General features: G+C 55.1%; 7 protein-coding genes across 7 annotated transcripts, besides 2 other annotated features; 4 read left to right on the forward strand and 3 right to left on the reverse strand.

Moving 5' to 3' along the window:
* Positions 1 to 314: 314 nt before the first annotated feature.
* Positions 315 to 1,766, forward strand: CYME_CMS083C (similar to histone acetyltransferase; Hat1p; the record flags this gene model as incomplete). Its single annotated transcript, XM_005538703.1, has 1 exon — positions 315 to 1,766. The coding sequence occupies one exon, from the start codon at positions 315 to 317 to the stop codon at positions 1,764 to 1,766; it is 1,452 nt and encodes a 483-aa protein (XP_005538760.1).
* Positions 1,767 to 1,993: 227 nt separating this feature from the next.
* On the reverse strand, positions 1,994 to 3,247 carry CYME_CMS084C (hypothetical protein, conserved; the record flags this gene model as incomplete). The annotated part of the gene is made up of 1 exon (XM_005538704.1): positions 1,994 to 3,247. One exon carries the CDS (start codon positions 3,245 to 3,247, stop codon positions 1,994 to 1,996), a length of 1,254 nt encoding a protein of 417 aa, XP_005538761.1.
* A 620-nt stretch (positions 3,248 to 3,867) lies between these two features.
* Positions 3,868 to 4,708: a sequence feature (possible transcribed region).
* Positions 4,709 to 4,965: 257 nt separating this feature from the next.
* On the forward strand, positions 4,966 to 6,174 carry CYME_CMS086C (hypothetical protein, conserved; the record flags this gene model as incomplete). Its single annotated transcript, XM_005538705.1, has 1 exon — positions 4,966 to 6,174. The coding sequence occupies one exon, from the start codon at positions 4,966 to 4,968 to the stop codon at positions 6,172 to 6,174; it is 1,209 nt and encodes a 402-aa protein (XP_005538762.1).
* Positions 5,352 to 8,002: a sequence feature (possible transcribed region).
* Positions 8,003 to 8,199: 197 nt separating this feature from the next.
* CYME_CMS088C (hypothetical protein, conserved) lies at positions 8,200 to 9,507 on the forward strand (the record flags this gene model as incomplete). The annotated part of the gene is made up of 1 exon (XM_005538706.1): positions 8,200 to 9,507. One exon carries the CDS (start codon positions 8,200 to 8,202, stop codon positions 9,505 to 9,507), a length of 1,308 nt encoding a protein of 435 aa, XP_005538763.1.
* Positions 9,508 to 10,742: 1,235 nt separating this feature from the next.
* CYME_CMS089C (hypothetical protein, conserved) lies at positions 10,743 to 11,630 on the reverse strand (the record flags this gene model as incomplete). The annotated part of the gene is made up of 1 exon (XM_005538707.1): positions 10,743 to 11,630. The coding sequence occupies one exon, from the start codon at positions 11,628 to 11,630 to the stop codon at positions 10,743 to 10,745; it is 888 nt and encodes a 295-aa protein (XP_005538764.1).
* A 1,752-nt stretch (positions 11,631 to 13,382) lies between these two features.
* On the forward strand, positions 13,383 to 14,288 carry CYME_CMS090C (hypothetical protein, conserved; the record flags this gene model as incomplete). The annotated part of the gene is made up of 1 exon (XM_005538708.1): positions 13,383 to 14,288. One exon carries the CDS (start codon positions 13,383 to 13,385, stop codon positions 14,286 to 14,288), a length of 906 nt encoding a protein of 301 aa, XP_005538765.1.
* A 1,248-nt stretch (positions 14,289 to 15,536) lies between these two features.
* Positions 15,537 to 16,553, reverse strand: CYME_CMS091C (probable mitochondrial carrier protein; the record flags this gene model as incomplete). Its single annotated transcript, XM_005538709.1, has 1 exon — positions 15,537 to 16,553. The coding sequence occupies one exon, from the start codon at positions 16,551 to 16,553 to the stop codon at positions 15,537 to 15,539; it is 1,017 nt and encodes a 338-aa protein (XP_005538766.1).
* Positions 16,554 to 19,265: the final 2,712 nt, after the last annotated feature.

Here is a 19,265-nt window from a genome sequence, read left to right on the forward strand (position 1 = left end):
AATGTACCAAACTCTACCGCACGTGTGCGTGCTGCTCGGAATCAGCATGACAAGCTTCATACCACTGCAGACGCTGCCATATTTCACCAGCTCAAAAAAACAGGATGTCTCTCGGGCACAGTGGCTCTCCTCGGGAATCGAGTGTAGCCCTGTACTCAATGGATACTACAGAATACGCGGGAATCGGGCAGCGCAGCTACAATTTGTACAATGCTGTTTCAGTTGCCAAGGCAGCTGCGCTCTACGTGTATCCGGACGTGTTCCGCGGGCAACCTTCAGGGATTCTTTACGTTCCTCGTATTCGCGCTATAGAGATGACGAGCCCAGCGCGGGGAGCAGTTAGGAAGCGACTTCGACGTGCCACAGCACCAGATGAAGCACTGATCGCTCCAAACGACAGTGATCCCCGCGAAGCTGGTACCGAAGCAGTGGCAAACGCCTGCAGCGATCCGGAGGTTCACGCAAACCAAGTTTGGAAACTTAAGTTTGTCCTAAACGAAGAGGACAACGCTGTGAACGGCGCTTTCTATCAGCCTTCGTTCACTCATCAAATCTTTCCGAACGAGCGCATCAGGGGCTACCTCGAGCCCAACCTGTACCAGGTCTATGACGCGGTCACGTTGCACTGTTATCTGAATTTCAAGTACACAGCAGTTGTGAACCCTAGCAAAGAGGTCACACCCGTTATGTCCACGCTTCAATCGCTGCTCGATGAGTGCGGTGGCTACACAACGGACTACGAGGCGTTTCGACAATGCAGTCGCAATGCGAATGAACCGCTCGAAACAGCTCTGAAAACCATTAGCACGTACGACCTTCACAACGAAACGTTTATCATCTCCGAGGGCGTTCTATGTTCAGAAAACAAGTCTCCCGCACAGGCGGCTCTTCGTGCGCTGCATCGCCGTCTGCAGTTCCTAACACTACTCTACATCGAAGCTGCCTCGTTCATTGACGATGAGGATCCGCGGTGGATGATTTACCTTTGTCGCTCCAGACGCGATCAGCGGCTTGTAGGGTTTGCGACAGTCTACCGCTTCCCCGCAATCGAGAAGCTACAAGAATTTGATCCCCACCGCGAGAAATGGAGACTCGCTCAACTGCTGATTCTGCCGCCCTATCAGAGAGCGGGGCACGGTACGCGTTTCTTGCATGCGCTTTACGAACGAGCTCGTTGCGTCTCTGAACAGACCGGTCGCTGCGTTCTCGAAATCAGCATCGAAGATCCAGCGCCAGCCCTTTGTTGTGTAAGAGATCTGGTGGACTTGGAAAAGCTGCTTACAAGCGATGATGCTTCTCGACAGTGGGCGCAGTCGATTAACGCATCTAGCCCAGTCCCGAGTCGCTCCGAGCTGAAGACGCTAGCCCAGCGTCTGCGTATTACTGCGGCGCAGGTGCGGCGACTCTATGAAATCCTTCGTTTGCATGCAATGGTGAGTGCCAGTGCCGCATCTGGAGACGTCGACCCCGAATTGGAGCGGGAATACCGTCTAGTTGTCAAACGGCGTCTATTTCGCGAAAATGAGGAATGTTTTGGCTTGAAAAACGATGATGAACGAAAGCAAATGCTCGCAGAGATGTATACTTCGCTGATGCAGGAAAGCTACCACCCAGTCATTGCTGCTGCGATGCGCAGAGGGCTAATTGCACCAACAAGGCTTGAAAGGCGCACGGGTTCCGAATCCGAACTGCATGTACTGGTTTCAGGCTCCAAGGAACTACTACTGCGCAATTCTGCACAAGTATCAGAGAGCGGCTCTACCTGATTTGGGCATCGATCCCTAGCCTCTAAACGGAAGCAACGAGTCCCGAGTCTGCGCGATTCGCAAATATCTGTTCTACGTGATAACAACACAGATGTCGCATCTCTAATCGGCAGCAAGGATGCGTCGTGAACACAGCCTCAGGCGATCGGGAGAGGAAACGCGTTCTGATCAGCGCCATGTGCTTGGGCGGAAACCTCGTCGCCCGTGCTCCTGAAACAGCACGACAATCACAAGGGTGACGGATCGTTCGCACGTATGACTGCAGCCAACATTTCCGACCAGAACCATTCGGTATCTACCGCAAGTGCGACATACACATTCCGCGGCCGTTGCGTATGACCCCAGACGTCGACCACAATTTTACCGTAACAGAGCGTGCCTTCGTGCAACTCAACATCCACCCGATGATGCTCTATCGCAAACTTACCCATTGCTGCACCGTACACCGCTGCGACAGCAAGCGGATCGTGCAACGGAGGGGCCTCGAACCCGAAAGCTCGTCGATACCGCTCACCATAATAGTTCAGCAATCCAGTCATGAGTCTGCCAAACGGAGACCGAACGCTTTGTAGCGCGCGCATAACGTGTTCTCCGGCGAGAACGCTGTGGGTGACCTCTAGTGGAATCAGCACGACATGCTGAATACCCGCCGTGGCCACTACATGGAACGCTTCTGGATCATGTCGAATATTGAACTCTGCAACAGGTGAAACATTACCCGCGGCAAGCAGCGCTCCACCGAGTACAACGACATCAATTAGCGGAATGAGCTCCCGATATAACGATACCAGTAGGGCCACGTTTGTTAAAGGGCCACAAGTCACTACTTTTATCCGCCTTCTTATCGAGCATGCATCCTTAGTACCGTCTGTTTCGCTGGTTGTACCGGAAATAGCACCAGCGGCACACCCTGACTTCAGCGTTTGGACTGTTTGGTTCCGAGTGAGCGGTGCGCTCGGATTCAAGCGGGCATACTCGTTCCAGATAGCTTCCGCCATGGCCGGTACAGCGGGCTTATGACTCACAAGTTCGTTTCCAAAGCTCCTATCTGGCCAGATTCCATCGGAATCGGCAAGTTCCATTCCAGAAGCACCATGAATGTGCTCCGGATGCGGTGCTGGTGCCGAGGATGCCGCTTCGTCTCCACTCGATGGACAGTCATAGTACTGCTGTCGTCGCAGAAGCGGCCCTGCAGCTCCAGCGTGGACCTGAACACCCAGAACGCCCGCAGCTTTGAGGATGCGGGCTGCGTTCTGAGTTGTATTTTCTACGCTCCCGTTTCCGTCTACTGTGGATACACCAAGGAGACGCAGGCGAGGGTGATGCGCCCCCAGCACCAGCGCAAACGCGTCATCATGTCCGGGGTCACAGTCGATCCACAGCGGAATGGGTTCGTCACGACCAAAACCACTGGAAAGAGCGTCCCAAGCACTGAGATGAACGTGGCGACTATCCCACTGTGCTAACGCGGGCAGTGGCATGCGCTTCCCTCGAAGAACCCTGTCGGAAGCAGCACTGCAGCTCTCGGGCACTGCACAGCGCAGCGCTGGAGCATCGTCGGCCACCGGTGCCTCAAGTGACGCGCTCGATGCGGTCAATGCGAATTCTGCTATCTGCGAACTTTATCAGGAAATAAGCAATGTGTTTGGGATGCTGCTTATGAAAGAGGAAGCAAGGCAAAGCGAGCGGTTCAGGTAGTCGGAGTGGCGTCAGGCGCGTTATTGTGAACGGCGTCGCAGGCACCATACGTTACGTCCTGTGTACAAGCTGTGACGCCCAGAGCTCGGGTATTCGGGAGCGCGTCCTGGAAATCGCAACCTATCACAAAAATAGATTGTGCAACGTGCGATCACAAATGAACAGCTGCACTTTCGGGGCTGCTCCAGGGCTTGCTGCGCAAAGTGGAGAAGCAAGGTTGGCAGCGTTGCAAAAGCAGCCGCCTGCTGTGTGGCTACAGTGGACAAGCGGAATGCATCAACTGTTTCTGCAACGATATTCGCTATGTTTTCATTAATCAAAAATTACGCATTCCTTCTTCCGATATCGGTGGAGAAGACTTTTGAAGCAGCGGAGACGGCATGTAGCGTGCACATGAGCACAGCGCATGGTTGCGGTTTACCTTCAGAGAAAACCTTAAAGGCAGGTCGTCACATTTCTGTGCAGGCAGGGAATAGCAGGGAAGCACGCGAGACGCTTATTCTGGATGCCGCCGTGCCTTTTTCGTTCCGATACTCTCCATGGTAAACGTAAGTACATTCGGCTTCAATTCTGAATCTGCTTGACGAAAAGGCTCGTTCTGTGAAAGCAAGCGGCGGACGCGCAGGTACCTGCAATAAGAGACCCCGATACCTCGATAGGTTGCACGTTGGGTTCACGTGAACCGAACTGGACCCCGTTCCCTGCAAGACTCGCTTTTACAGCCGAATGTGTCGGAGCGGCACTCGACACGCGCGCTACTGAGTTGAACCTGATGCACGCGCTTCCTATGCCAGCGCTAGTGCGTACTGTCCCACGAGGAGCACTGGGAAACTCGAGTTAGAGGTAAGCTACACTCAAGTAGTCACAACGATTAACAGGGAACCAAAAGGCTGCCCCGAAACGTCCAGTAGGTGCTTAATGCTCCACCAGGAGCACTGGGGAACTCAAGTTGGAGGTAAGCTACACTCATGTAGTCACAGCGATCGGCAGGGAAAACACTGGTTTTGCCTCAAACGTCAGCTCGGACCAACTGTCCGCCCCCGCACTCCCGAATACCTTTCCGCAAAAACTCAATCCCTGCCTGTTCCGTTCCAAGCCGTTCGGTAACGTCCACGCCAGCTCATACGTGTCCCGGACGCTGTTCCTTCTCCCCAGAGCGTTGCATGTCCACCTGTCGATGGGCAACAGGCAGGCGCGGGCAACTCGACTGGGACAGGTGGCGGCTGCAGCGCTCCAGAGGCATTGCCTGATTTTCAAAATTGGATTGATTTTCAGAACGCCGGCAGGCAGAGGTTTGCGACGGCTACCAGCGCCAGTCCAGTTACTGGTGCTTGACTCGAGCAGCTTTCAAAGAAACTGAACTTTTGAACCTGTTCTTCTTTATCATCGGTATCAGATACGAGACTTTGGGCAGTTTCGTTGGTTCCTGGGCTTGGCTCAGAACGGGACTAGACGCCGGAGCCTGGCACGACTGTGAAGGAGCGGGACCCCAGGTGACTCCATGCGACGTGAGTCCGACTTTAGCCGCATTCCCAAGCTTCTTCCTTTACTAGGGCTACACAACAGCAGACAATTGAAGTTCATGTTGCCGACAGTTCTTCAGGAGTCTTCGACTGGTCATTCACTGCTGCGTGGTTGGTTTCGCAAATACCACCGGATGTCGACTGGTAACTGGAAAGGGATGCGTCTCTGGCTGCTTGTTCTGGCGATGCTCGTCGCACTGTTTTGCGTGTTGCGCATTCCGCCGCAGGTACTTCTCCCCGACTACTGGAAACCGGAGTGGTTTTACGCGCCGTTGAACTTTAGCTACGAGGTGGAGCTCGCGTCCGCCGTGCCGGTGCAGGAGCCGCCAACCGTCATCCCGAATATTGTCCACTTTATTCATGGCCTGACGCCAGACTTTGGAAAACGACCTTTTGGGCTCGTCGAATATCTGGCGGTCAAGGCCGCGCATGAGGTGATCAAGCCGAGATCGATTTACCTCCACTACATGTACAGACCTGAAGGTTATTGGTTTGAAAGAGCCCTTCCCTACGTAACGCTCTCTCCGATAACGGAGCTCCATCCATTGCCGAATGTGAGCATGCAGCACTTTGCGCATCTAGCCGATGTGCTACGTTTGCTCATCCTTATCCAGCACGGAGGTATCTATCTGGATATGGATGTGCTGGTACTACGTGATTTCACACCACTGCGGACCCAGTACAAGGTGACGCTCGGACGAGAGCAGGTGCGGAATACCCCATCGGTGCGCTGGCCAGACCCGGGCGGTGTTGCCAACGCCGTCATTGTTGCTCCCGTTAATGCATCGTTTCTTCATCGCTGGCTTGCTACCTATGCCACATTTCAAGAGAAGGACTGGGCAACCCATAGCGTCACCATACCGTACGTGTTGGCTCGTACACACCGTTTCGATGCGGAGCTTCACGTCGAAGGCCCGCGTTCCTTCTACTATCCGACCTGGGCGCCAGACGATCCAGTGCACGGTCTCCCGCGTCTCTACGCGAGGGCACACCGGCGAGGAGCACGCGAGGCGTATCGTTTCGATGAAGGAAACTATGCGGTCCACTTGTGGCGAACCAAAGCTGCCGAGGTGTATCCCTCACGTGACCTGTTCTCCGTTGCGCATATCTGTAATCACCGAAATGATCCAGAGTACGCGTTGTCGACGTTTCAGCGAGTTGCGCGTGCTATTTACGGCGAGTGCTAGCAATCCTCTGTGCAGCAGCATGAATGCTGGAGCGCGTTTCACTTTTGCAAACCCGTGGTACCTCGTCAACAGGCTATGCATTAACGTAAACGTGAGTTTCGAGTGTCAGCGGTGATGGCGACAGCGACACCGCGGATCAGCAACTCGTCTCTGTTCAGTTGAGCGCTGGTGTTGACCATTGAAGACGTGGAATAGCGCCATTGCCTGGGCTCGGGGGAGGACCACTCGAAACACTCGGAAGCGTTGCTGGGAGCGCATCCCTGGGCCCAGACCGCACATTTGTCTGAGTGGATGCGGATCGCACACTCAGCAGGTGGCGTTCGAGTTCACGCGGAGGCCGTTCTTCAACTGGATAAGCCGGGTGGATTCCGGCCCCGCCGTCCTTGTTTCTGCAGCGGCGCAGGGGCCCGACGTCCGCTCTCGCTGCGTGCGATAAAAGCGAATCCTGGGATTAAGAGCCTCTCTACACGCATACGCCAGTTTCGCATGAGGGGCGCTCATGGCATACATGCGCTTCAGTTGAAAGTATGCTGCCGATAAAACGCGAAGCAGGATGCTTCGCTAGGCTACTGCGCTCAGCAGGGCAGTCAGATTTCAATAAGTCCCAACAGAACAAGGCTCTTCTCTCAAACGTTGATGGAGGAGTCGCTCTGGAATGCCACGAATGTCGGTGCACTGCAGCGCGGTCGCAGATACGTCATAGTACACTGTGCGAGGCGCCATCTCTCGCTCGCAAATACAATGTCCACGGTTTGACAAGGCGAGTCGCGAGGCCGCTGGCGACCAGTTGTCGTAGAACTCATCTGGCGGGTCGTGGAAGTCGTTCTCGGGAAACGATGCACCAGATCAACACGTATGCCTAAGTGTCTCCACTTCCTTAATTTGTCCCAAGAATAGAAACAACCAACTTGTTCTTCGCACACGTGACTTGTCTCCGCAAAGCTGTGACCCCGCGTGGATGCTCGAATCAGTCGTGAGCATCTTTCCCTGTCGAAGGCATCTCGTAGAAAGGTGCCGTTCCTGACAAAGGTTTCACTCTATTGCCCCCGGCCGCTTCACATTTGACAAATGCTGCATGCGTGTGCAAATGCCCCGGTTATCCATCACCGAAGCGCTGTGCTTGCCTTCCTGGTGTCCGGAGCTGTCATGCAGCAGCTGTGCGTGACGAAATGCGTAGGGCGAGTCCCACTCGAGAGCCAGCGCACCCTTCCCTGGTAAGCAATTCGCTAAAAATCTTGCATTTCATGCACAGAACTGAATTCCATACCTGGAATGCAAGTCTCGTTACTGCTTCTAATAGCAGCGCAGTCAAAGAGAACCTGCGTTGACTCTCACGACATTGAATATCTACCGAGCCAATGGGGTCAGAAACTCATCTCTGAGTAATACTTGAACGTATACGAGATCCTTGAACATCCAAGCATTTGCACTGGCGAAGGCGCGTGCTCTCCGGAGTTCGTCAACAGCCTCGTCAAAGTGCAACCACGGGCAATGCCCTGCGCACTGGTAGCGATGCATAGCTACCAGTCCTGATACTCAGAAATAAACCACCTCAGCAACATACATGCATGCTCAATCACTGTTCAAACTACCAAGAAGGCAATGGTTCCGGGAAAGGTGCCACGATTCCCCACGCGTTAGCGTAGCGCGAGGCACCGGGTGATACGCATCTACCATCGCTGCACCAAGTCAAGCTTCAAGGCTCTCGCATCGAGCCCACGCGTTATATGAGTTTCCTTGACCCTGCTCCCAAACAAGGTCTCTGATCAACATATCTTCACAAGCAAGCCGGCAAACGAACTACTCCTACTGCAATGAGCGCGGCATCAGCGCTTTTCAGAAGCCAAGAATTCCACGCGCGTACTTTGCCGCGCGCAAAGCATCTGCGTTGCGACGCCCGCCGGTGCTGGACGCACACGTCACCGCAGCCGGCAAGTGTAGCGCAAAGCTCGTAGAGGGTCCACTCCAGTCACTAGGGAGCGTTGTCGACGGTGCAAGGTCGTATAGGAACTCGTCAGCGGACGGATGGCACTGCTGTCCCCGAAAATCTTCCTCGCTACCTTACACCGGAAAGGACGAGGCCTTGGTTTCGTGTTTCCGTGGAGTTCATCGTTCGCGGGCCGCGCTCCCTGCATCGAATACCCGCGTGGCGGGACACAGGCGTCAGCGTCTGGGTGCTGGCGGCACGCTGAACGAAGTTTTTCCCAGACGTCGTGGTCTCGACTCCGACGACTCGTCGTTCAGAGTGCGGCTCCAGCGAACCAGCGGCGACGTTCATCAAAGCGAGGTGTGCTGTCTGCTGAGCGCGCCGCGGCCTTGTACCGCAGCCTGCAGAGTTTCAGCGCAATGACGTCGCGATCCATTGGAACACATTCTGGAACTTTTCACTGTGATGAAGCGCTTGCCTGTTACATGCTACGTTTGCTACCTGAGTTTCGTGACGCAAGCATCATCAGAACGAGGGATCCGGCGCTCCTGGCTACACTGGACTGCGTGGTTGACGTTGGAGCGGAGTATGATCCCGAGCGCTTGCGGTTCGATCACCACCAACGCTCGTTTTCGGATACGTTCTCGACATCCAAGAAAACCAGGCTTTCTTCGGCAGGCCTGGTCTACAAACACTTTGGAAGGGAGCTGATTCGGCAGATCACCGGCACGAGTGATGAGAACGTGCTCGAATTGTTGTATACGCGCGTCTACGATGGGTTCATCGAGGCTATCGACGGAAACGACAATGGCATCGATGCAACGAACGAGCGTCCGCGCTATGTCGACAACACCACCTTACCGATGCGAATTTCAAGACTGAATACTCCGTGGAACGTCGATGAGAGCGAACAGGAGCAGCTTGTACGCTTCGAACAGGCCATGGAAATGGCGGGTACGGAGTTCGTGGCGTACGTGCGTGGACTCTACGGGCAGTGGTTACCGGCCCGAGCAGTGGTACTCGAGGCGTTCCACAAACGCTTTGAGACTCACGCGTCGGGGCGCATGATTTACCTGGAGCGGTGGTGTCCGTGGAAAACGCACCTCTACGATATAGAATCGGAAAATTCAGCGCTTGGAGAGATATATTTTGTGCTTTACAGGGATCATAGCGGGATGTGGCGCGTTCAAGCAGTGAACAAGCCGGACTCCTTCGAGAACCGAATTTCCCTGCCGATTGAGTGGCGTGGATTGCAGGACGCTGCGCTTGAAAAGGTTACCGGGATCCGGGGCTGCACTTTTGTGCATGCGTCTGGTTTCATTGGCGGCAACGAGACGTATGAAGGCGCATTGGCTATGGCTTGTTTGGCCTTGTCGATGAACACAGCTCCCGTGATGCCCACCTAGTCGGAGGCTGCGCGCGACGGACCCACAAGAGCGGAGTTTCTGCGAACACACACGCAGACACGAAGTGTGACACCGACTGAGCCACTGACACTCTCCCCCGTGGTTTTGATGTCTCGCGCGATGTTATGCGCCGGTTCTCCCGAGAACGTACCGCTGTCAACGATCTGGAGCGTCACTACGCAGGCCTGCACATCGATACGTTGTCGTGTGGTGCCCCCAGATTCAGTGGGCAGCGCTGCTAGAAAAGCGCACGGCATGTCTTCTTCTGCTGATTCGAGAGACACCAGACGCAGTCAATGGCGATCCAACCCACCCCATCCGTGTTGTAGACGTGAATATCCCGGATACCCGGAATCCAAGAGCAACAGCGTCTGCGTGCCGCTCGCCAGCGTTGCAACAGTGCGCATTCGATAACCGCGGTCCGCCGCAGCTAGCGTTCGATGCATGCTCAACATCCGCAGTATCGCTGGATCGACGTAGCTTCAAACCATGGGGAACGCTCTGCTCTTGTGTTTTCGGTATGCCGAAGCGTCTCTCGAGGGGCCGAAACGCCATCCCAGTCCTCCGGTCGCATTTGCGCATCGGGGAGAAACATTGCTTGGACGCATCCTCATCGCCTCGTGAGCATATTGAGAGCCTCGCGCAGGTGTCGGCAGCGTCAGCTCCCGGTAGGCAAGCGATTCCCATGCACCTGCTGGCTGCCCCGAGCTGACGTCTTCAGTGGTACAGCAAAGCTGGTCTGTCTTCGTGCTGCGTGCGTACAGGCGCTACTCGTGCACCATTGCGGATGCTCACGACAGGTTCCGCAAGCGATGGATCGTACCAAATGACCAGTACGTCAGAGGGAAAGTGCAGTTGGCGGAACATGGAGAAGGAGACACGACCGTTCCTTTTCCGATCGTTGATATATCAAAAGCAGAATCGAGGATCCCTGGTCTGTGTAAACGCTCTGTCAAGCAAAAGAAAAATGACGTCGCTGCTGCACCATCCGTGTCGCGCGCACACGCAGATACATGCCTGCGACGCGCGTTTTCGCAGCACTGGTGGTACCGTTTTTGCCTCTTGCAAGACGTCACGCTGGGTAGCGCGTTTTGCAGTATCGGATCCATAGACAATGCACGAGGCAGATTGGTACTCATCATGCTCGACGTCTCGGTAGCGCGTTTTGCAGTATCCGATCCATAGACAATGCACGAGGCAGATTGGTACCGCCAGTTCACAGGTTATCTTTTCTTTCACAGCGCAGGATCGGGTTGCCGCATATACTCTGAGAAGCTTTTTGCCTCTATTTCTTGCCAGAATACGTTCGCATCGCTGGTTCGCATCTCTTCATGGAGAGCGCTCATCGCCCATACATGGCGCAACATCCGTTCGAGCGCGCTTCCCAGACCGGTCTGGTTGCGCTCACATGCCACAACCAAAGCATTCAGTTCATCCGCGATGTCCTTACGTCGTTCAGTTGCCATGAGTTTTCCGAGAGGACTCTTTTCGGGATTCGTAAACGCCAGTAAGACGAGGTGATCCTCGAGAAGCTCAATCCAGGATCCAGCGTCGGGCTCCGTCTCCGTCGGTAGCAGTTGCTCCCACAGAGCAACGCGCAGGTAATGTCGTGCATATGATATCGCCTGGGCTGCCTTTCCGTCTCGCAGGTATTCAACGTACTGCTGAAGGCATGCTCGGAAAGCAAACCATGGATGCAGAGATTTAATTGCGACAAACGGCTCCCAAACAGCAGGAAAAGTCACGGGAAAGCCCATCTGTTCACCAGAGAAGCACACAGCGTGACTGGTGTGCTCAGCGAGCCACATACCAGCCTCCAGTACCGTTTTATGAATGTCTCCGTCCTCCAGAATACTTGCTGTCCAGCGTCTGCGGTCCGCGAGGCTCTTATAACCAACGTTTTTCACCAAATCTACCTTTGGTGCGTCGCAGCATCGAACAGAGCTGCAGAGAGCCCGCGCCGAGCGTTCATAACCTCTTTCAATGAGGTACGAAAGAACCAGTGCGCCACGGACCGACTCGTTCGGAAGCGCCGGTCCAAGGTTCTCAGCTGCAGCCGCTTCGTTTGGCTGTTGGTCGCTATGCTGAGCTCCGAATGCTTCCGAGTTCTTGGTACGTTCCATGCTTTGGGCACGGCGTTGCTGCTTTTCGCTGACAAACTTAGACTCCGCTTGGAGAGGAAGGAATGCAGTGTGCAGCGTGCATTCGAGAACGAGTTCTCTAGTTGCACAGAAGCCGCTCTGTCGTTCCAGCGCTCAGGACGCACCGCCAGCCAGCAAGCGTAAGCCAGATACTCTCAGACGAGTAGCGAGCGACCGCTTTCAGTTGCGAAGCATCTGGTGCAAGGGCAGGGCGTCTGCAGCGCCTGCAGCCATGGCGCGCGCCCGAGATGCCGACTGCCGGCTACGATACGTCACTGCGGTACGCTTTCGCTGCGACGCCTCTGTGCAGAAAAGCTCTCCGTGATCGGGGTTTTGGGCACTTTCAAAAGAGTTGTTTCGACCAAGCTTCACGCAAGTGGCGGTTTGCGGACAGTGGTCTGTGAGAGCTCTTGAAACACAGCGAAACTTGACGAGAACTTCAAAGCGTCGCCGCCTAGGTGACCGCAGAGCTCGTTGCAGCTGGTAGTGGCGTTGCTGCTGTGGTCCGGTAGCTGCACGGTTATGCGCTGCCGTATGATTCTCGAACGACATTTGGGGGCAGGATTGGCGTCCATAAGGGCCTTAGATAGATGCGGAGTTTGTAAATGCAAGCGAATTGTCTGGGAATGGGAAACTTAGGAGCGTCTACCGAGGCGCTTTATTACATGCTCTGGATATGCACTAGATCCGCTGCCTCGGAAGAACTTTTCGGACGCATCGCCCAAGTGCCGCGAAGAATTATTCGGTGTGCTTGGAGTATCCGTCGCAGCGTCCCATGAGACAAGTACCAGTCTGCTTTATGGCTGTATGCTGAACGAGCGTCTCTCAAGCGGAGCGACATGCAAAAACGTTGCCCCGAGCGCATTCCGCTCAGGACATGGTTTGGCTTTATGGTTCTATAAATTGCTGCACCCATCGTGGTTTGCATAAGCATCGGCGGATATGCACGGAAAAGCAACCTGTCGCGCCTCTAGCTTAGCTTATTGCGGTGAATTGTTGGAAGCAACTGTTGGCGCAGAGGCATGGTATTCTCCACCCATTCATTCACGCATGAGGTCGGTGCCAATGCTACTTAGAGTTGCCTTTCATTGCCGCTGCGATCAGCACAAACAAACCGCAAACAGATCTTACGGGATCATGCGAGGTCGGCCTCCATACTGCAAATTCTTAACGCACGTCCGCACTTTCTCCGCCTCCACGGGAACGGGATTCCGCGCGATTGTCCATCGCCCGGTGCCAGAGCTGCAGAACCTGTCGTTGCGAGCGAGAACGTACTTGGCGCCTGCGCGCGCCTGCGCCCAGCCACGGAACCTTGACTCCGGTCGCCGCGCTCCGGTTTAAAGTCCAGACCTAAACACTACCTGCTACAGAGAACCTACAAGTTTCACCGGCACGTTTCCCGGAGCCAACCTGATATGCTACTCAGCAGCGCTTCATGCGCCTCCTCCAGTACTGCGATCCGGAGACAGCAGAGCCGAGCGCTTGGAACTTGCAGCCCCATTACGTAACGATACATGCTTCCCCATATGCTGATATCCATCGAACACCGAGAGATTCTCGATACGATGCAAAGATGCTACATCATTGAAGAAGTGCAGCGCCCTGCGGTTGCTGGTACTCGGCGCGCCGCAGACGGCGGCATTGCACGGCGTTTCCGGATTCGGCTGCCCCATCGCGGAAGCCGCTGACGCAATTGCGTTGTTGTCGCATAGAGTTTGGCGTTCACTCTGGCAAATGACACTGTTTTTTGTAACTTGTGTCGGTAGTGCATCCATCTCTGGTCTCCAGAGATCGTCTACAGCACGTAGCGGTTTGCGAGCTGTTCCGAGGTCTAAAGGAACTGCGTTTCGCATGCGTAAGGGTCGTGCGAAGAACGGGCTCCTCATGAGTAACGGGCCTGGTGACGCTGGATCGGGTCCAGTTGGCCCTGAGGGTGGCGCAGACGGCTCGAGCGGCTATGCAGCCGACCAGGACTATCCTTCGGACTCGTATCGCAGGACACCAGCGGAGGCGATGCGCTCTGCTGTGTTTGATAAGGCGAAAATCGCCCAAACGAAACTCAAGTTGCTACAGCTCGCTGCGTCGACGGGACGAGGCGATCTTGCGAGTACCGCTCAGCGTAACCTCGTAGAAGATCTGGTCACGCAGCTGGAGTCCATGTCACCGACTGTGTCTCCATTAGAGTCGGCGGATATTAATGGAAAGTGGCAGTTGGTGTACTGCTCGAAACCGTTGTACAAGATCAATCCGTTCTACTTGCCAGCAGCGACACCACTCGGTAACTTGGGCGTGATCACCCAAACCATCAACATGGACCTTGGAGAGCTCGTCAACGAGGCAGAGGTGCACTCTTTTCCGGCGGTGAACGGCGTCGTTGTTTCAGTCTCTCGCGTCCTGCCGGTGAGCGAGACACGGATGGAGCTGCTGGTGGAGCGGGTGACGCTGCGCGCTAAGGACGTCGCGGGGCGTTTCGACCTGGGCGGCCTCAAGCTCGATATCCCCGTAGAGGGATTCTACGACAGGCTCCAGGGTGGACAGCCAGGACGGCCTTTCTTGGATATTATCTTCATGGACGAAGACCTACGTGTGTGCCGAGGCAAGCAGCGTACGATTTACGCTTTCACAAAGCTGTCCAGATAGTGGCATAGATCGAGGTGTGTAAACCGAACATGGGACGACCTGGAAGATCTCATGCGTGAACTTTGTATACTGGCTCGCACGCAACCCTTGTGCGTCTTTCGGAACTTGCATAGATGCTGATAAGCATTGCGCGTCCCAGGATGCGGATTAGGCTCAGGGCACTGGCACCAGCGAACACCATGCCGCTGCTGGCAACGATGCTGCATATAGAGCACCGTCGATCGGTGCCAGCACCAGTAAATGAGGGCGTCGCAGCCTCAGGCTCAGCGTAAACCTCGGCGTTTGACGATGCGAGCAACGCCCTGTGCAGATACAAGTGCAGCGCCCGCGCACACTGCATAATAAGTAAACGAGCCATCTTGCGGGCGATACAACGATGTGGCTCGAGTCGCAAAGGCGTTCTATTGTTTCAGCGGGACAGCAGATATCGTCGCGATGCATGAAAGGCTAGAGGATTGCAGCCAAGACTCTATGGCGATGACGATGACGATGAGAGATACCGGCGGTTCGGCTGCATCTGCATCGTCCCCCGCCGTGTACAACGCGAGGCATGCACGCAAAAGCTGCCCATTCAGCATCATCGAAGACTTGGTAAGGACACCTGGAGAACTTTTCTGGCGTTGGCAGGTTTCACCTTGAGTAGGAAAGGACGCGGCATTTGTCATGGCCTGCATGAGAAGAGTGCTGCTGCCTAGCGCGGCACCTGGTGCGCTCGATCCGTTGCGTTCAGGTACGTAAACATTCAAGCATGCAAAAACGAAACGTTGGAGTCCTTCGATGCAATCATCGGGCCCGTGAGGTTGTTCACCAAGCGTTCGCGGATGCTCTCTCGGTGTCCGAGATAAACTTCAGGTGAGATATGTCCACGCATCATGCCGAACGTTCCTGCTGGTGCAGTCTCTTAAAAAAACGACGACCGGCAGCGCGTGCCTCGTAAACATGTGCCACGATCTGGGCGATACTCAGGGTCGGCAGGCTTGATACCGACCGGAGGCCATGGCTATCGTCCTCTCCGACCGGCGCTGACGTTCTCCGTGGGTTGCGAATACGCCTTTCGCATTCAAGCGAAAGAGATATACCAATCCCGATAGCTGAACTCTTGCTTGAGCCATCGTTCAACCAGAATAGCTGTACAGGTCATGGCTGACATGCCCGCACCTTCAGGGTGCACCTTGAAACGCCTCCGCAATCCCGTGGCATAGGCGCGTTTCAGGATAAAGGTCTGGTGCACCCGGTTGGATGCGCCCACTAGGGAACGTCCGGCTGCGCAGCATACGTACGAACAGGCGATATCCACAGCTTCTTCATCCACTCATACACGAAGAAGGCGACCCCCGAAGCAGGTGCCGCTTTAAGCAGACTAGGCACCGCGCCCCGAAACAGGCCGCGTACGCCTTCTGCTCGTGTAATGCGCCACAAGCAGTCCACAGTGTTTCTGTAAACCCGTGGACCATCGGTGATACTCTGAACCTGCATTCTTTTGCGTGCATTATCCAGCGGTAGCGTGCACCATTTTGCTGTCGTGCCTGTGAGCGCCCCGATCAGGAAACTTTCCGAGCTCCTGACTGCCTCGTGCTCCGATAGGGCACCTGATCCGGATGAACGCTGCGCTAGATTCTTACGCGCCTGGTAATGTCGCAGATGCTCATAAATGTAAAACTGGAGCGCAACATATGGCACAATTTCAATGACCGTTGGCCCCAATCCAGCATAGAAGCCGCGCAAGCCCTCCTTCCGCCAAATGGTCCGAACCGCGTCCACCAGGCCGGTGTAAAGACGCGGCTCACTCTGTACAGCCATTCGCGTTCGCAACAGGTCCAATGGGTATACCGTCACACTCGCAACCAGCCCGGAAAGCGCTCCGAAGATGACAGAGGGTGTAGCCCCCATGTATCGCTGCAAGCTGCGATTATCGCCTTCGCTGAGCTGGTTCCACCACTGCCGCAGCTGGTAGAACGTGCCAAACTGAACGGCTGCATAGGGCGCGACCATTGCTAGGGCGGGGACGTTCCCCTTGTAGAGTGCTGTCCAGCCTTCCTCCTTGATAATGCGGCCAAAAGCTTGCGAAACACTTGTGTAGCGAGCGTGCACCGCGGGGGCATCCCCGAGACCCCAAGCCTGCAGCACCCGCTGCTCATGCTGGAGCTGGAAACGTATTTTCAGCACGTCTAAGGGCGCAACAGCAAACCTCGATGCACAGCCTGCGACTGCTCCTGCGAGCAGATCTTTCCACGGCTCGAGTCTCTCGGCAGGTGCAGACGACATGCATCAAGACCGGCGGCGATCAGGGGAGAGCACGGAGTTTGGCGGCGTTCACAGCAGAAACAGGCCTGATTCGATATAGGATTCAGTAGATAGGCTACCGTTCCTGATGACTGAAGAGAGCTTTCTTCGATCCAGGAGAAGGAGCTATTGCGGGGCCCTTGGCTTCGCTGTATAGCGCAGGATGCGGACACACGTTCCACACGAGACGCCGTTGGAAAGCTACCGTTCCTGGAGACTGGTGAAAAGTGTCTTCGATCACTGAGCAGAACCTATTGCCTCCTCCTCGGTTTCGCTGACGAGTGCAGGTTCAGAAACCACAAGACTCCAAGCGGTGGCTCTTCGAGAACTCGCAGTCGCCGCCCAGAGACGCAACCTACAAGTTGTAAAGTTCTCTAATGGCGTTTAACGAGGCGAAGCGTTTTTTCATCGATGGACCGTTTGCACTGATGATACGAAATCCCAGAAACCCGATAGGTATCGTAAAAGGTGAGCGCGTTCATGATGTCGCAGCAGACCTTGAAATTCCAGGTGCTACCTATCATATTTTCTCTGATGGTAGCTGTGAAGCGTCCAGCGTCGAAGCAAGCGCCGGCAGTAGGTGTGCTCGTTGCTCCGAGAGACATGCGATCGCTCTATCGTCTATTTGTGGGGGAAGTACTGCTCTGAGGGTTGTGATACGCCGAAGCATACATTGAGGGTCAAGGGTCACCTAGCGGACCTCCATGGATATCTCAACGCATCTACGAGAGACCTGATGCAATCCATCAATCACACTCTATCAACGACTTGAGCTTCGCAGTGCTTGCCTGTGGCAGGGCTACGTGTACGGAAGGTTCAGCATCTTGACCGGGCTCCGAGTTCCCAAGGAAGAACTGGTCAAGGCTCGGTGGAGCGTGTCTCTAATCGATGAGCAGCGGTGATCGCAGTCTCGTATGTAGTCAGCGCAGTGGATTCTGGAACAACTGTTCGAGGACGCGCTTTTGTTTCGATTGCTTTTCTCGCAGGTGTTCAACCAAGCAATTGTGTACTTTAGGTTCGGGGGAAAGTCGCGAAACGTTTTGAGCTTTTTATGGCTTGCTTGCGCAAACCGCCGTCATTCTTAACTGAAGGCAACGCAATCCGATAAAGTGCATGAATCAGCTGTCTCGTAGTGCCTGTTCCTAGAACTGCGCTCCAAAACGAGAACGTACCAGACGCCACCTACAAGCCTTGCTCGTTTTCAATCCGTTCCACTCCACAGTTCCGTTCAGAAAAAGCAGAGAAAAAACCACACGATATGAAGATTCTGTACCGTCGATACCGACGGTAATGAAGAGGCACGGGTGGACGACGCAAAAGCACGTTGCTCCGTGAGACCGTCGTACGTTGAACGAGACGCGCACACTCTCATACGCACACCCGCGATCGATTACATCATGAAAAGCGAGCGGTTACTACGGGACGGACGAGTGCTCGTCGCTCTCAATGAGACTTCATTCAGAGAAGCGTGCAGACCTGGACACGGGCGCCCTAACAGGGATCATCGATGTTCGCACACCAGGAACACGCGAGTATTCCGAAAGGATCAGCAGTAGCAGCAGCATGGAAATCGTGTGGTCGCCTACTTTTCGCCAAACGGGCGGGATTGCCCAACAGCTCATTCGCGGTCGAGGCAGTCCCCAGGATGCAGAGCTGAAGTGGATGCCCTGCACGCTTGCTCCGGGGTGCGCCTTAGCGACCATGCGGCACATGCGGACGATCTTGGGGCAGGGGCACAGCGAACCGCGCTGGGGCCGCCAACGGTTTCGGTTGTATAGGCCGAACTGGCGTGCAATCGCCTACGTGGTCAGTCAGTTGGACAAAGCATCGACAGACGTGTCGCATCGTTTGGTGGAGGACGAAGGCGCTCGACGTATTGCTGCGCGCAAAGCACGTACCCGTGTTCGTTGCGCGAGAGCGCACACCGAGTGCAGGAATCGATGCGGTACGTGCTCCCGTTGATGAGTTCAAAACGACGTATACGCATCACAAGAATGTGTGCACGCTGAAACGGGTAGAGAAGATGAATGTGAAACGGAACCTGATGCACGACGTGGTGTGCGGGAAGCGGAGCATCGTCAGGTAGCGACGAGGGTGCAGGTGAGCGGCTGGCAACGGCGTGATTCCCCGAGCAGCCACGCGTGCAAGCACATTCTGCGCGGAGACTTGGGCGTCTCAACGAGCACCCGGAAACGTCTCGTGCTTCCGGAGCGTCCATCGGTTTTGCATGAAGCGAGCGCTCGAGGTAGTAATCGGTTCGACCTTCGCGGCGCCATGGTACTGGAACGCAGAAGGCTTGCGATGAAAAGAATCAGTGGCGGCGAGAGAGGGCTCTGGATTCCCGACTGGAGCTATGCACTGGTACGATATGGATCAGCAATCGAGTGAGACTCGTGTACTCTCATATATGCGCTGTGATTTGGATTCCCTGGCAGTTGGAGAAAGATCGTGCTGATCCATACTTCAGAGTTCATAAGTCTGCTGAATCGCATCGCTCAGCTTCGAGCAAATCCTCCTCGATTCGGAGTCCTTTCGGCTGGCGCAGCGTCGCAACTGCACGAAACCTCTTCGGCCATCTGTCGTGTTGCGTTGCGCTGCGAGCGCTTCAACGGACGTGGACGAACGAACTCTAGGCCTACAGGTATACGCACCCTATAAGATAGAATAGGCGAGCACACTGCTAGTCTCTGAGAA

The sequence above is a fragment of the Cyanidioschyzon merolae genome, chromosome 19 (genome assembly GCF_000091205.1).
Source record: "Cyanidioschyzon merolae strain 10D DNA, chromosome 19, complete genome".
Taxonomy (NCBI): domain Eukaryota; phylum Rhodophyta; class Bangiophyceae; order Cyanidiales; family Cyanidiaceae; genus Cyanidioschyzon; species Cyanidioschyzon merolae.